The sequence below is a fragment of the Mesoplodon densirostris genome, chromosome 9 (assembly GCF_025265405.1).
Source record: "Mesoplodon densirostris isolate mMesDen1 chromosome 9, mMesDen1 primary haplotype, whole genome shotgun sequence".
NCBI lineage: Eukaryota > Metazoa > Chordata > Mammalia > Artiodactyla > Ziphiidae > Mesoplodon > Mesoplodon densirostris.
The window spans coordinates 13,969,711-13,987,923 of NC_082669.1; the positions used below are offsets into that span (position 1 = coordinate 13,969,711).

At 38.3% G+C, this 18,213-nt stretch overlaps 1 protein-coding gene across 1 annotated transcript in view; it reads left to right on the forward strand.

Annotated features, from left to right (window-relative positions):
* MAGI2 (membrane associated guanylate kinase, WW and PDZ domain containing 2) overlaps window positions 1-18,213 on the forward strand; it is a 1,346,582-nt gene that overhangs the window by 1,160,817 nt on the left and 167,552 nt on the right. Inside the window, exon 11 of the mRNA XM_060107590.1 lies at window positions 16,020-16,051. Within this exon, the coding sequence (XP_059963573.1) occupies window positions 16,020-16,051 (32 nt within the window). The remainder of the gene's footprint in view (window positions 1-16,019; window positions 16,052-18,213) is intronic.

Consider the following 18,213-nt stretch of genomic DNA (forward strand, 5'->3'; position numbering starts at 1 on the left):
TCCTTGCTGGGTAGAGTAATCTTGGTTGTAGTTTCTTCCCTTTCATCACTTTAAGTATATCATGCCACTACCTTCTGGCTTGTAGAGTTTCTGCTCAGAAATCAGCTGTTAACCTTATGGGAGTTCCCTTGTATGTTATTTGTCATTTTTCCCTTGTTGCTTTCAATAATTTTTCTTTGTCTTTAATTTTTGTCAGTTTGATTACTATGTGTCTTGACGTGTTTCTCCTTGGGATTATCCTGCCTGGGACTCCCCGTGCTTCCTGGGCTTGGGTGGCTATTTCCTTTCCCATGTTAGGAAAGTTTTTGACTATAATCTCTTCAACTATTTTCTTGGGTCTCTTCTCTCTCTCTTCTCTTTCTGGGACCCCTATAATGCAAATATTGTTACGTTTAATGCTGTCCCAGAGGTCTCTTAGACTGTCTTCATTTCTTTTCATTCTTTTTTCTTTATTCTGTTCTTCGGCAGTGAATTCCACCATTCTGTCTTCCAGGTTCTTCTGCCTCAGTTATTCTGCCATTGATTCCTTCTAGTGTAGTTTTCATTTCATGTATTGTATTGTTCATCTCTGTTTGTTTGTTCTTTAATTCTTCTAGGTCTTCGGTAAACATTTCTTTCATCTTCTCGATCTTTGCCTCCATTCTTTTTCCAAGGTCCTGGATCATCTTCACTATCATTATTCTGAATTCTTTTTCCGGAAGGTTGCCTATCTCCCTTCATTTAGTTGTTTTTCTGGGGTTTTATCTTGTTCCTTCATCTGGTACATAGCCCTCTGCTTTTTCATCTTGTCTATCTTTCTGTGAATGTGGTTTTTGTTCCACAGGCTGCAGGATTGTAGTTCTTGCTTCTGCTGTCTGCCCTCTCCAATATACCATTTTAAATTGGTAAAATGTAAAGTGCATTTTTATTTAGTTCCCCCTGCAATAATCCATATTATTGTCTTTACTATGTTACAGATAAGGAATCTGAGCCTTAGATCAGGGAATGGCCACCCAGGTGTGAGCCTCAGAGCAAATCCAGAGTCTCACTCAGAGCCTGGGAGTTAATCCTAGTGTACTCGCCCTCCCAAGTATGTGTGAGATGACGTAACTAGTGGCAGTTGGAGCTGGGACTAGAGCCCAAGTCAGTTTTATCCCGTATTCTGTGTGCACGACCTCTCCACTATACTGTCTCAGAAATTATTTTTCTGTTTGCATCTTTATCTCATCCCTCTGAACCAAACATTTTGACACAGGTAATTTTGTTCTCTCCTCCAGTTTCCCTGCACACCCAGAGCCCCTACAAACCCCCCTGATTTTGCCACTTTCACCCACTGTGAGTAAATTCTACTCAGTCCCATCCCTGCCCCATGGTGTAGACCCTGGAGGTTTCCTGCATAGACCTGCGCCAGCCTCTTGATAAGGACTTGGATGCTGTTTCTCTCTTAATTAAGGTTAATTGCTCCCCTTTGCACTCTATGTCCCATCTCTCATCTCATCGTGAAATAATTCCACCAATTATCCCCTTTTCTCCTGAATCTTCAGACTCTGTTCAGGTACCTTCTCATCTGAATGTATGCTTCTCCTAAAAGAAATCTTCCCTTCTCATGGGCAGCTTTATTACCTCATAGCCACTTCTCAGTTTCACTTCCTCATTTTCCATTCATTCAGACCCCCTGAAATCTGATTTTTGTCTCTGTCCTGACAATCAGCTGCTTACACTGAGGCCACCTGTGACACTCATGTTTCACAAACCACTTAAAGCCTTGTTTTATGAATATTTCTGTTGACTACTTCTTGAAACCTTCTGTTGACTTGGCTCCCAGACATTCATTCATTCTACATACACTGAGGAGTTCTCTTCTCATGCTACGCAAATTTGGTATATCGTTTTAAGTTTTACCTGACATATCTCTAATCACAACACTCCTACTGAGCACCAGAAAAGAGAGCAAACTACTACATGTCTTCACCTGAACCCAAATTAACTTTGATTCAAACTTCAAAATGTATTTCAGCTACATACGAACCCAAACTCCCAAAGGCACCTCAAACTCATTTTGCCCATTACCCAACTTTCTAGACTCCAAAGAAACCTCTTTCCTATATTTCATACCTTAGCTAATGACACCATCATCCATATAGTTTCCCAAGTTAGAAGTCTTCATGGATTTCATCTTCTCCTTTATACCATGGCTCCACCCCCAGCAAATCACCATGCCTCATCAGTCTCCTTAGTATCTTGTGACTCTCTTTCATGCTACCCTCCTCACTCTTCACTTCTATTATTGATTCATCAGATATGTCTATTGAAGTATCTACTGTGTGTCAAGCATTGTGCTAAGTACTGGGAATACATTGTGAACAAAATAGATATGATTTCTCCCCTAATGGAATTAATACTTTAGTTGGGGAGATGGGCATTAAACTAATAATCTCACAAATACAATTACATAAATATGATTTCATAAATATATTTATAAATAGTGATGTGTGCCATATAAAGTAAAAATAGAGGATGCAATGAAAAATTATAGTGGAGAACTTTGATTTAAAATGAAAGGTCAGGAACATTTTCCCTGAGGAGGTAGTGTTTAAGCTGACACATGAAGGAGTCAGAGATAGTTTGGTAAAGGGTTAAAAAGGGGAGGTAAGTAGTTATACAGAAGAAACTAACACAACATTGTAAAGCAATCATACTCCAATAAAGATGTTAAAAAAATAAAATGATTGAATTCAAAAAAAAAAGGGTAGGTAAACAGAGGAGCTTGTACAAAGGCCCTGTGGTTAGAAAAGCCTGGTTTATTCAAGGAAGTTCAGTGAGTGAAGGGGAATAACCCATGAGGTATCTGGGGAGTAAGTAGGGACAAACTTAGATAAAGCCTTGGAGGTTTTGTGTTTTATCACAAATGTGTGGGAATCCATTGAAGGATTTTAAGCGTGATCAGATTCTGTGGCATCCGCAAATTTGCTCTTGCTTCGGTTGAAGTAAGAGATGATGGTGAGTGTGGATTATGATGGTGTCTGTGGAGATGGAGAGAAGTGGATTTGCAATAGATTTTGGAGGTAGAATAGACAGAATTTGGTGATAAGGAAGTGAGGCAGAGAGAGGGAGGTTAAGAATGACTTTCAGGTTCCTGTTTTTAAAACTTGCAAAGGCAAGTGAAATTTTCCAACATAGGGAACACAGGAGAAGAGATGTGGGAGGGAAGACCAAAGCTTCCATTTTGCTCTGTTGAATCTGTGGTGCTTGTGAGACACACACGACTCAATAAATATTTATTTAATGTTTTTGTAATTTAATGATTAAATTTAAGATGTTTAATTTCAAATTACTTAAAGATGTTTCTAGATTGGTTTCTCAAAAAAAGAAAAAAAACAATGCTATGCTTTCGTTATTGTAAAAAAAATTACTCTCAGAATTGGGCTTTTCTATTTGCAGGACTGATATCCTTCCACATTTCCTTTGCTAACTGTTTATAGCACACCGTAAGCACAGAGCGGTCTCTCTCTTCACTGCCCTTGGTCTTGTTCAGAACATGAAGAAAAAGCCCTTTGTAGTTGCTAATATGTTCAGCAAGCCTCACCTCACTCTGAGTTTTAGCCTCCCTGACACAATTCTTCCTCTTCCAGTCTGTTCCTTTATTCCCATTCAAGGGTATCTACCTGACCTGCTTTATTTTGAACATATCCTTTATGTAACTGAGTTTATCAGAAGACAACATGTGCAGGCTTATCCTTTCTAGACACTCATTGGGATTACTTGAAATGGTCGGATTGCTCTCTCCATAAAGAACAAAGCCTTGGGGGGAGACGGCCATTTGAAAACAGCTTTATAGTGTTTATAAGAAAAACACTTTTATTTAAAAGATGCAGAAAGGACCATCTTTAAAACATTGCAGAGAAAGCTCAGCTCTCCACATAAAAAGAGATTCTGTAGGCCAAAGATGGCAACTAATTTGAAATTTTCTTTGCAAATTGAGTATTTTGCTTGGCTGAAACATGGTGATGTGAGGTTAGGGTACCACCAGCAGTATCTTAATGGGAAGGCCGTTTCTTAGCCTAGGTCAGTTTCAGTAAGAAAAATTGCCCTTTTACTGATTCGAAATAGCTTAAACAAATTATCTAAAGGAACTATAGGGTTTAACTCATTTAATGAATTTTAATAAGAAATACGTGATCAGTCAAAAACCGTGAAAAAAGTGAATAACACTGAACTAGTTTTAATGGAAATTAGCTCATTACCTTGCTGGCTTACATTTACCAAAGGCTGAATTTCTGATGGAAAATTTGCCAGGTTGTGGAGAAATGGGAGGATCTTTAAATTAAAGATTAACTGGACTTCCGGGTAAGATGGCGGAAGAGTAAGACGCGGAGATCACCGTCCTCCCCACGGATACACCAGAAATACAGCTACACGTCGAACAACCCCTACAGAACACCTACTGAACGCTGGCAGAAGACCCCAGACCTCCCAAAAGGCAAGAAACTCCCCACATACCTGGGTAGGGCAAAGCGGAGAGATTCCCGCACAGAGGATCAGTGCCGAGCGGCACTCACCAGCCCGAGAGGCTTGTCTGCTCGCCCCGGCGGCGCTGGAAGCTGGGGCTCGGGCTTCGGTCAGAGCGCAGGGAGAGGACTGGGGCTGGCGGCGAGAACTCAGCCGGAAGGGGGCTAATGAGCCCCAGCTAGCCGGCAGGGAGTCCGGGAAAACTCTGGAGCTGCCGAAGAGGCAAGAGACTTTTTCTTCCCTCTTGGTTTCCTGGTGCGCGAGGAGAGGGGATTAAGAGCGCTGCTTAAAGGGGCTCCACAGATGGGCGCGAGTCACGACTGAAAGCGTGGAGCCCAGTGACGGGCGTGGGACGCTGGGGCTGCTGCTGCCACCACCAAGAAGCCTGTGTGCGAGCGCAGGTCACTGTCCACACCGCCCTTCCAGGAGCCTGTGCAGCCCGCCACTGCCGGGGTCCTGGGATCCAGGGGCGGCTTCCCTGGGAGAACGCACGGCGCGCCTCGGGCTGGTGCAACGTCACGCCGACTTCTGCCACTGCAGGCTCGCCCCACACTCCGTGCCCCTCCCTCCCGCCCGGCCTGAGTGAGCCAGAGTCCCCGAAGAGGCTGCTCCTTTAACCCTGTCCTGTCTGAGCGAAGAACAGACGCCCTCCGGCGACCTACACGCAGAGGCGGGGCCAAATCCAAAGCTGAGACCCAGGAGCTGTGAGAAAAAAGAAGAGAAAGGGAAACCTCTCCCAGCAGCCTCAGAAGCAGCGGATTAAAGCTCCACAATCAACTTGATGTACCCTGCATCTGTGGAATACATGAATGGACAACACATCATCCCAAATTGAGGAGCCCGGAGTCAGTGCTGTGCCTCTGAGGTGGGAGAGCCAACTTCAGGACACTGGTCCACAAGAGACCTCCCAGCTCCACATAATATCAAACGGCGAAAATCTTCCAGAGATCTCCATCTCAACACCAGCACCCAGCTTCACTCAACGACCAGCAAGCTACAGTGCTGGGCACCCTAAGCCAAACAACTAGCAAGACAGGAACACAACGCCACCCATTAGCAGAGAGGCTGCCTAAAATCATAAAAAGTCCACAGACACCCCAAAACACACCACCAGACGTGGACCTGCCCACCAGAAAGACAAGATCCAGCCTCACCCACCAGAACACAAGCACTAGTCCCCTCCACCAGGAAGCCTACACAACCCACTAAACCAACCTTAGCCACTGGGACAGACACCAAAAAAAACGGGAACTACGAACCTGCAGCCTGCAAAAAGGAGACCCCAAACACAGTAAGATAAGCAAAATAAGAAGACAGAAAAACACACAGCAGGAGAAGGAGCAAGATAAAAACCCACCAGACCTAACAAATGAAGAGGTAAGAGGCAGTCTACCTGAAAAAGAATTCAGAATAATGATGGTAAAGATGATCCAAAATCTTGGAAATAGAATAGACAAAATGCAAGAAACAGTTAACAAGGACCTAGAAGAACTAAAGATGAATCAAGCATCGATTAAAAACACAATAAATGAAATAAAAAATACTCTAGATGGGATCAATAGCAGAATAACTGAGGCAGAAGAACGGATAAGTGAGGTGGAAGATAAAATAGTGGAAATAACTGCTGCACAGCAAAATAAAGAAAAAAGAATGAAAAGAACAGAGGACAGTCTCAGAGACCTCTGGGACAACATTAAACGCACCAACATTCGAATTATAGGGGTTCCAGAAGAAGAAGAGAAAAAGAAAGGGACTGAGAAAATATTTGAAGAGATTATAGTTGAAAACTTCCCTAATATGGGAAAGGAAATAGTTAACCAAGTCCAGGAGGCACAGAGAGTCCCATACAGAATAAATCCAAGGAGAAATACACCAAGACACATATTAATCAAAGTGTCAAAAATTAAACACAAAGAAATCATATTAAAAGCAGCAAGGCAAAAACAACAAATAACACACAAGGGAATCCCCATCAGGATAACAGCTGATCTCTCAGCAGAAACTCTACAAGCCAGAAGGGAGTGGCAGGACATACTTAAAGTGATGAAGGAGAAAAACCTGCAACCAAGATTACTCTACCCAGCAAGGATCTCATTCAGTTTTGATGGAGAAATTAAAACCTTTACAGACAAGCAAAAGCTGAGAGAGTTCAGCACCACCAAACCAGCTTTACAACAAATGCTAAAGGAACTTCTCTAGGCAAGAAACACAACAGAAGGAAAAGACCTACAATAACGAACCCAAAACAATTAAGAAAATGGGAATAGGAACATACATATCAATAATTACCTTAAATGTAAATGGACTAAATGCTCCCACCAAAAGACACAGATTGGCTGAATGGATACAAAAACAAGACCCATATATATGCTGTCTACAAGAGACCCACTTCAGACCTAGAGACACATACAGACTGAAAGTAAGGGGATGGAAAAAGATATTCCATGCAAATGGAAACCAAAAGAAAGCTGGAGTAGCAATTCTCATATCAGACAAAATAGACTTTAAAATAAAGACTATTAGAAGAGACAAAGAAGGACACTACATAATGATCAAGGGATCGATCCAACAAGAAGATGTAACAATTGTAAATATTTATGCACCCAACATAGGAGCACCTCAATACATAAGGCAAATACTAACAGCCATAAAAGGAGAAATCGACAGTAACACACTCATAGTAGGGGACTTTAACACCCCACTTTCACCAATGGACAGATCATCCAAAATGAAAATAAATAAGGAAACACAAGCTTTAAATGATACATTAAACAAGATGGACTTAATTGATATTTATAGGACATTCCATCCAAAAACAACAGAATACACTTGCTTCTCAAGTGCTCATGGAACATTCTCCAGGATAGATCATACCTTGGGTCACAAATCAAGCCTTGGTAAATTTAAGAAAATTGAAATTGTATCAAGTATCTTTTCCGACCACAATGCTATGAGACTAGACATCAATTACAGGAAAAGATCTGTAAAAAACACAAACACATGGAGGCTAAACAATACACTACTTAATAACGAAGTGATCACTGAAGAAATCAAAGAGGAAATTAAAAAATACCTAGAAACAGATGACAATGGAGACACGACAACCCAAAACCTATGGGATGCAGCAAAAGCAGTTCTAAGAGGGAAGTTTATAGCAATACAATCCCACCTTAAGAAACAGGAAACATCTCGAATAAACAACCTAACCTTGCACCTAAAGCAATTAGAGAAAGAAGAACAAAAACATCCCAAAGTTAGCAGAAGGAAAGAAATCATAAAAATCAGATCAGAAATAAATGAAAAAGAAATGAAGGAAATGATAGCAAAGATCAATAAAAGTAAAAGCTGGTTCTTTGAGAAGATAAACAAAATTGATAAACCATTAGCCAGACTCATCAAGAAAAAAAGGGAGAAGACTCAAATCAATAGAATTAGAAATGAAAAAGGAGAAGTAACAACTGAAGAAGTAACAACTGACACTGCAGAAATACAAAAGATCATGAGAGATTACTATAAGCAACTCTATGCCAATAAAATGGACAACCTGGAAGAAATGGACAAATTCTTAGAAATGCACAACCTGCCAAGACTGAATCAGGAAGAAATAGAAAATATGAACAGACCAATCACAAGCACTGAAATTGAAACTGTGATAAAAAATCTTCCAACAAACAAAAGCCCAGGACCAGATGGCTTCACAGGTGAATTCTATCAAGCATTTAGAGAAGAGCTAACACCTATCCTTCTCAAACTCTTCCAAAATATAGCAGAGGGAGGAACACTCCCAAACTCATTCTACGAGGCCACCATCACCTTGATACCAAAACCAGACAAGGATGTCACAAAGAAAGAAAACTACAGGTCAATATCACTGATGAACATAGATGCAAAAATCCTCAACAAAATACTAGCAAACAGAATCCAACAGCACATTAAAAGGATCATACACCATGATCAAGTGGGGTTTATTCCAGGAATGCAAGGATTCTTCAATATACGCAAATCAATCAATGTGATACACCATATTAACAAACTGAAGGAGAAAAACCATATGATCATCTCAATAGATGCAGAGAAAGCTTTTGACAAAATTCAACACCCATTTATGATAAAAACCCTGCAGAAAGTAGGCATAGAGGGAACTTTCCTCAACATAATAAAGGCCATATATGACAAACCCACAGCCAGCATCGTCCTCAATGGTGAAAAACTGAAACCATTTCCACTAACATCAGGAACAAGACAAGGTTGCCCACTCTCACCACTCTTATTCAACATAGTTTTGGAAGTTTTAGCCGCAGCAATCAGAGAAGAAAAGGAAATAAAAGGAATCCAAATGGGAAAAGAAGAAGTAAAGCTGTCACTGTTTGCAGATGACATGATACTATACATAGAGAATCCTAAAGATGCTACCAGAAAACTACTAGAGCTAATCAATGAATTTGGTAAAGTTGCAGGATACAAAATTAATGCACAGAAATCTCTGGCATTCCTATATACTAATGATGAAAAATCTGAAAGTGAAATCAAGAAAACACTCCCATTTACCATTGCAACAAAAAGAATAAAATATCTAGGAATAAACCTATCTAAGGAGACAAAAGACTTGTATGCAGAAAATTATAAGACACTGATGAAAGAAATTAAAGATGATACAAATAGATGGAGAGATGTACCATGTTCTTGGATTGGAAGAATCAACATTGTGAAAATGACTCTACTACCCAAAGCAATCTACAGATTCAATGCAATCCCTATCAAACTACCACTGGCATTTTTCACAGAACTCGAGCAAAAAATTTCACAATTTGTATGGAAACACAAAGGACCCCGAATAGCCAAAGCAATCTTGAGAACGAAAAATGGAGCTGGAGGAATCAGGCTCCCTGACTTCAGACTATACTACAAAGCTACAATAATCAAAACAGTATGGTACTGGCACAAAAACAGAAAGATAGATCAATGGAACAGGATAGAAAGCCCAGAGATAAACCCACGGGCATATGGTCACCTTATCTTTGATAAAGGAGGCAGGAATGTACAGTGGAGAAAGGACAGTCTCTTCAATAAGTGATGCTGGAAAAACTGGATAGGGACATGTAAAAGTATGAGATTAGATCACTCCCTAACACCATACACAAAAATAAGCTCAAAATGGATTAAAGACCTAAATGTAAGGCCAGAAACTATCAAACTCCTAGAGGAAAACATAGGCAGAACACTCTATGACATAAATCACAGCAAGATCCTTTTTGACCCACCTCCTAGAGAAATGGAAATAAAGACAAAAATAAACACATGGGACCTAATGAAACTTCAAAGCTTTTGCACAGCAAAGGAAACCATAAACAAGACCAAAAGACAACCCTCAGAATGGGAGAAAATATTTGCAAATGAAGCAACTGACAAAGGATTAATCTCCAAAATTTATAAGCAGCTCATGCAGCTCAATAGCAAAAAAACAAGCAACCCAATCCAAAAATGGGCAGAAGACCTAAATAGACATTTCTCCAAAGAAGATATACAGACTGCCAACAAACACATGAAAGGATGCTCAACATCTTTACTCATTAGAGAAATGCAAATCAAAACTACAATGAGATATCATCTCACACCAGTCAGAATGGCCATCATCAAGAAATCTAGAAACAATAAATGCTGGAGAGGGTGTGGAAAAAAGGGAACACTCTTGCACTGCTGGTGGGAATGTGAATTGGTACAGCCACTATGGAGAACGGTATGGAGGTTCCTTAAAAAACTACAAATAGAACTACCATATGACCCAGCAATCCCACTACTAGGCATATACCCTGAGAAAACCATAATTCAAAAAGAGACATGTACCAAAATGTTCATAGCAGCCCTATTTACAATAGCCCGGAGATGGAAACAACCTAAGTGTCCATCATCGGATGAATGGATAAAGAAGATGTGGCACATATATACAATGGAATATTACTCAGCCATAAAAAGAAATGAAATTGAGGTATTTGTAATGAGGTGGATGGACCTAGAATCTGTCATACAGAGTGAAGTAAGTCAGAAAGAGAAAGACAAATACTGTATGCTGACACATATATATGGAATTTAAGAAAAAAAATGTCATGAAGAACATAGGGGTAAGACAGGAATAAAGACACAGACCTACTAGAGAATGGACTTGAGGATATGGGGAGGGGGAAGGGTAAGCTGTGACAAAGTGAAAGAGCGGCATGGACATATATACACTACCAAACGTAAGGTAGATAGCTAGTGGGAAGCAGCCGCATAGCACAGGGAGATCAGCTCGGTGCTTTGTGACTGCCTGGAGGGGTGGGATAGGGAGGGTGGGAGGGAGACGCAAAAGGGAGGGGATATGGGAACATATGTATATGTATAACTGATTAAATTTGTTATAAAGCAAAAAATAAAAAAATAAAAATAAAAATAAATAAAATAAATTTAAAAAAATTAAAGATTAACTTTATTAGTGGTGTTTTTCTCCCTTAAATTAGCCCTAACTGGAGATTTTTTAAACCTGGGGCTTTTCCCCTCTTTGGGAAACTTTAAAAAAAAAAGAGTTCCTCTATTCGAAGAGTTTCTCACTGTCCCTGAAATATTTTCAGGATGTAGTAGGAACATGAATCCCCTTTATTGCTTACAATCCTTTATAAGAAAGGATAACTTAAGAGGTGAAAGTGTCTGTGCGAGTGTCCATGTGAGTTTCCTGTCCCCCAGCAGGATGCCACAGGGACTGTGAAAAAAAAATTCTCTTTACTTTCTCTCTTTATTTTCCCTCACATTCATGTGATATGTGCATACTTTTGTTCTCCCTTTCTTTTTCCTCCTTTTTTTATTGCTTTATTTTTTATTTTTTAAATTGTGATAAAATATACACAACATAAAATTTGCCATATTAACCATATTTAAGTGAACAGTTCAGTAGTGTTAAGTATATTCACATTGTCGTGTCTTGTTTTTCAAGCGAAATAGAACAAAGCTTTTAATAACCCAGGTCATGGACATCTTCACTGAAACAGGTTCCTACTCTTTTTCTGTTGCTTAAAGAAAAAGAGAAATAGAAAGTGTTTCCTCTGCATCTCTGTCATGTGTAGTAACTGTAGAATTTTCTATAAAATACATGAAACTAATGATAGTTTTCAAAGTCAGTCATATGTTGTAGCAAGTACTTCAGTTGAAGAAGAAACCATTTCACATTCTGCAAATGGTAGTTCATTCAGTATATCAAACGGAATGTAGAGGCATATTGAAAGATTTCGTCCTGTTTGGGGAAATTACTAGAAATCCCAAAAAGTTGCCCTGACATTATTCCAAATTGAAGATATCATGCAGGGATTCTCTGTTAAGTTGTTCTTTATTGTATTTTGATCCCTTATTTGAAGTGGGGTGGTTTTAAGAAAGTTTGTCATCTTGTGATGTGCCCTGTGAATAATGATTTAAAAAAACAAACAAACAAAAAAAAAGACTCTTACCAAACAACTCAGAAAAGCAAATGCAACTCACAAATGACTCTCCCTTCAGAGCTGCGGTGACTATATTGATGTACTTTCATTTTGGGTATCGTGTCAGGAGAAGTAGGTTCTGAAAAAAGCCACTTTTGTGGAACTTTCCCCTTGGGATAAGGCAGTGTTGCTAGCCAGTCATCACACAATTTGAAAATGGTCCTTTGTGACACTGACATTGTCTCCACAGAGTTTGCATCATGTGAGGTGAGACCTCAGTCAAACATTGTTATTAATGAACAGGTGACCAACACAATCCAATGATATGCATAGAATGTTCTCAGGTTTCTCCCAAAGCAAGATTCCTAGCAAGAAAACATTGGAGGGGGTGCAAGAATAGGAAATACCAAATATTTTTTGGTGTTTACTTAACTGAATGGATATTACCTACAGTAGACATTACTATTGTGTTTTTATTTTTAACTGGTTACCCAGGTCATATATAAAGTGTTCCCTACACAGGGTGTTCAGATTTAGCAAAAATAAAAATACAGACTTCCCAGTTAAACTGAATTGCAGATAAACAAATAATTGTTAATATAAGTATGTCCTATACAAGGTATGTCACATGCAGTCAGTATACAGGACATACTACAAAATCATTCATTGCTTATCTGAAATTTAAATTTAACTGAGCATATTATATTTTATCTGGTAACCATATTCCTGTAATTTATTTAAAATTGTATTTAGTTGACATATAGAATTTAATTTAAACTTCAATATGAAGTTGGTGTTGGCTTCTCTGCTCTTCCATTTTCAAGCACCAGAATTTCTTCTCTAAGCTATTTGCACTGTTTCTGTTTCTCTGCCCATCTCCTTGTGCTTTTACATGAGGAATTAAAAATATATTTTAGTTTTATTTCTTGTTCTAAAGAAGACAGATTTTAGAGATCTAATTCAGTTTTGTGCTTCATATTAAATGCATCAAAATTTCCTTATTGGCTGCATCTAACTTTTCCCACTTTTTTCTCTTCCCTTTTAAAAATGTCCCTACTCATGTTTCAGTTAGATTAAAACTGTATCTTGAGGTCTTTCACCTTTGTTGTCTCAGAGTTAGGGTTAAATAAATGTTTGCATTTGTACACGCACACACACACACACACACACACAAGCACACTTCAATAAATGAGCAGTATGGAAAACAGAGGTCAAGTCATTATAAAGAAATTTTAATTCCATCAGAGAAATGTAATGTTCTGCTTTCTATAGAAGTAGGTGAAATAAAGGCCAGAAATAAACTAAAATATAAAGGAAGCTTTATTAGCATTTTAAAGAAAAAGCTCTTATTTATGAACTTGGCTTTGTAAAAAGGACTATCAGCTCTGAAAGGCTTAAAAAAAAGTTACCTATATCCCTATTCTTATACCCCTGTGAAGGTAGGTGGTGAGACACCCAAAAGTAATAGTCTCAACACACCAAGCCTGTCTTCTGTGATCTGTGTCAAACCAGAATGATTTCAGAAAAAGAAAAATTACAGAAATAAGGATTTAAATGCTTTTATTTTGTTTTAGGTGTTTTTTTATGTTAATTGGAATAGACTAGATTTCTTAGAGGGGTAAACCCTACCAAAGGTTGCCATACATTTATAATATATAATAATTTGACCCACACTATTATAATGTTTATGTAGCTCTTCCAATGAAGTTGACCAGAAAACTGGAGATTAATCATATAGAAAACTTGACCTTATCGATTAATTGAGACAAATTGGGCATACCCAAAATAGATGTTTTCTATTCATCTTCATTTAAATGTTTATAGCATGATTGATAATTTGCCAAAGAAACTCTGTCACGTAAGTTATTTATTTTTAAGGAAATCTATTCTGATACTATTTCTACTACCTAAAATTACTTACTCTGAAGCAAGCAGCTTCTTTTGGACAATGACTCAGAAAGGGCAACTATTGCTTCAGAGACCAAAGCCTCTTAGGCACAGCTCATCATTAGACATATTTCAGAAACTGCCGTAATGGGCGCAGTGAAGGAGTCCTGGGTCGTGCCAGTGGTCTGAGGTCAGACTGAATAAAACAGCCTCAAAAGAAGGGGAAGCCAAAGTGCCTGTGATGATAGGTGGTCAAATTAAACGGTCCTCTCGTCGGATCTTGACTAATGTCCCTTTTATGCCATTTTAGTTCTGACACCATAACTACTGAGAGGTCTGATGATTATACATTTTCCATAGGAGGAATAATCATCTTTTAAGATAATGCCCCATGTGGAGATGAGACCTCCATAAAAAGGAACCATTTTCAATACATCTGTAAGTCTAAGAAACTCCCAGCACCTAACAAATGTAAGGCAGCAAATATTCAAAATCCGCTCTGGCACTGCAAGAAGAAGAAAGTGGAGGAACACAGAGAAAGTAGAGGAAATAATTGAATGTTTTGACATTGTGAGAATGTGTAAATGACATCTTTTCTCAAAAGAACTGTGCCGGCAATTCCATAAAACAGCAAATACATTTTATCCTTCAGTGAAAATAATCGTTAATTGGCCAATAGGTCACAGTGCTTTTCACTTTTCTAATTAGTGGTCAAATTGTTTTCATTGGCATTTTACAAAATGAGTCAGAGATAAATGTATTTATTTATCTGTAGTTTTACTCTCAGCTGTTACCAAAAAGGATGTGATTAAATCCTTGTCATTAAATTATAATCAAACCACACACTGAACAGAATTTTTTTAATAGTTGGAAAGAGATACAAGAACATACATACAGAGTGTGTGAGAAAGTGAGCTAATTCTACCCATCTCCTTAGTAAGATAGTTGTTATACTTAAGCATTAAATTTAGCTCTGTGTTTCAAGGAAAGCTGAGGAACGTGATGGATTTACATACTTTCACTCTTTTCATAAAATGCAGCATCAGCTCTTCACAACGTGGCACTGAGGTGCAGTTAGTATTTACACCATAACTGAGTGGGATTGCTTTAACATCTAGATAATTGTGTCTAGATTCTTCAGATATTTCCTATAAATGGGAATAGTTGAAAACCATAATCCATTTTGTACCAGTCCCAGTTTTTTAAAGGTTGTAAAAATTATGTGGCCTATTTTCAACATTCCATTTTTTATTAGGCATTTTATCAGACACCACCTAACATTAACATGAGTGAAGTCGTTGAAAGAGGGACAAGGTGATGTGAAAAGAAAGTAATTTTGTTTTGTATGGTAGATCATGCTTTGGCTTGCTAGGGTCAGCATATGATAAAATAATAACAATAAAGGGAAAAAAAGAAAAAGGAATTAATCTATACTTCTAATTATCTTAAAGGTCGTTTGGATCACAACAGAGTCAGTCCCATTGTCGCACCATTTGTGATAATTGAAAGAGCTCAATAAGCTGAAAAAAGCCTGGCTTTGATGATACAGTAGTCAGTCAATTAACAAACATTTTGAGCTGCCTTTTCATGAAAAACATTGAGCTAACACTAGGGTAGAGGGATAATAAAATAGATATCTGCTCTAGAGAAGATCTCAGTGGGAGAAAAGGCCCATAAGCAATTATAATAGAATCTAATTCATAATATATGTATATACATTATTTTTAAATTTAGGACTAATGAAGGCTTGTTGATTGATTTTTAACCACACAAAGCAGGTACATAAAGCAGAATTATTTCTTATACTAAGCAAAGGTATTAACCTTTAAATATCTAAATTTCTCTCTGTATTCTTTCTCCCTCTCCGTCTCCCTCTCCCGCTAAGGCTGTGCTACACAAATCCCTAAGGATGACTCAGTCTTAGCTCTTGTAAAGTGACTGATCATTTGCCACACAGTTATTCACTGTCACTGGGCTTCAGAATCTTCAGGCCAAATAAGGAAATATTCCTAGAATCATTAATATAATTCCAATAAAATTATTTGGGGCCCCTTGAAAAAAACTATGCAGCCAGGCAGAATTTGTTGTTGTTGTTTGCTATTAACCGATTGAAAATAACTTGCAGTTATCTAAATATCATGCCACCCGTAAGTGGTAGTGGGATATATTTTCAAAGTTCAAATATTGTTTTCTTTATTACAGGTTTCTTTTCTCCATGGAAAACTCCAAAGCCTGTAAGTTGAAATTATTCTACTTCTTTATTGCTAGTTATTATTACAGTTCCATTAAGTAAGATTTGAATTGGGTGACCTCAAAATCTCTTCCTCCTCTGAGATTTGTGATGTCAGAAGAGCAAATCCTCTGTGTAAGAATAACTTGTCTTACTTTCCTATAAAGACAATTCTGTTTTTTAATAGTTTTACAAAATGAGCATCAACACTATTCAGTATGGTGCACTGAAAATACTTTAGAAAACTTTGTTTTACCCCCTGTCAGAAATACTATCGTTTTTATCACATTGAATTTTTAAAAACAGTACAAATTATAAGCCCAGAGGTCTTGACCTGCAAATTAAGTCTGGTCCACAAGAAATTTACCTGTATATGTATTTGTGTATTTATATTTACTTTTTAATGTATACAGAGCTACATGTGTGTGTGTGTGTGTGTGTGTGTGTGTGTGTGTGTGTGAGTGTGTGTGAAAAATTTTTTTTTTCCTACCAAACCTAACACTCACTCCAAGTGGTGCTTCTGAATCTTCAGAAACCGGTGAACTCTGCCATCACCTAATCTCTCTGGGCCTAGTTTCTTTATGAATTGTCCTGAAATTTTGATGCTAAGGTACCAGGAGGCTGGTATTTTAATAATCTTTTTGTGAGGCAAGTTTAGCCAAGTTGCCTTCCCAGCTAGAGATGATCTTTACTTGCCATTAGATTGAAGCTAGTAATTATCCAAGTCCCAAGACCTGGGGCTGGTTTTCTGGGATCCCATTCTATGGTGTGTTAGAATAGTCGACCCTAACTGGAATGGCTGAAACTCATGACTGGAAGAGAGCTTAGCAAAGTGATTCAAGTAACAACAAAAACAAAACAAAACAAAAATCTCAGGGGATCGCATCTTCCACCCACTTTTCATTCCTCTCACAGTAAGCAGCTCAGACAACAGAGGCCCCTGGTTTGGCCAGTGAGTAGGGAATTCTTGGGTTAATTGCTTCCCTTTTTTCTTCTACTGAGGGAGTATTTAACTGCTTGATTTTCTCATTTTAGAAATGGAGATATAATTTTGCATACTTTTCAAGTGCAGTAACTGCCTTAATTAAATAACATGGCTTTAAAATTATTTGAAGACGTGAAAATAAAATATTATTGAGCCCTGGAATATGCCTGAGCTCCAGGTTCCTCTCAAAGACAGATGAGGAAACCAGAGCTGGTGATGAGGCGCTGAGCTGTCAGAACATTCCAACGAAGCCTGTCCTCATTTAGCATTCAGCTCATCTGGTCCACAGAGAATATCAGATGGGAAAACTGGTCTCACTTGGGCCTAGTTAAACCACTTAGTGATGCGTGTGATTTTGAAAAGAAGTATTTAAAAATATTTAAAATGAAATTTGTTTTATCTTGACCAAAATCTAAATAATTCCTTCCTTCCGCCATCAGAGTTAAATCTGTGCTCTGTGGTTACACACATCTTTATCTAATTTAACAAGGAATCTTGCAACCTCATCCTGGTGCTACAATTATGCAATCTAGTGATTTCCTTATATGCACCGCATTTACACAAATGATGCCATTTGGCATAATGACAGCATTTGCTGTCATTACGGTTATTATATCCATACTCAATAATTCCAAAAAAGGTTTTATGAACTTAATTTACAATTAATCCTGAACCCATACATCCCTACAAAAGCCAAGGCTTGGAGTTCCAGGTCCTAGGCTAAGTGAAGATAGAGGACTGTCAATTGAACATCCTCCGTGTATCTACCAGAAACTCTTCAGACTAGGGACTGTGATGACAGGCAGTGTGGTATAATGGTTTAGGGTGCAGGTTCTGAAGGCTTACTGCCTACAGTCAAACTGTGCTCTTTCTCCTTACTAGCTATCGTACCTTCCACTAGCTACTTAAGCTTTCAGTGTTTCAAGTTCATCTATAAAATGTGGATAATAATAATACTCCTCTCATATGGTTACTGTGAAGAGTCTGTGGCTTAGTCCATGTAACGTGCTTAAAGCAGAGCCCCTACATGCTCAAAAATATAAACTATTGTCATCCTAGAAAGCAGACCCTCCATGCATAAACCCTTAATAAATTAGTCACCCTATGAAATGAAGATAGTTTGCGAAACTATTCACTTCAACAAATATATATATAAACACATACCCACTGTATTTGGATTT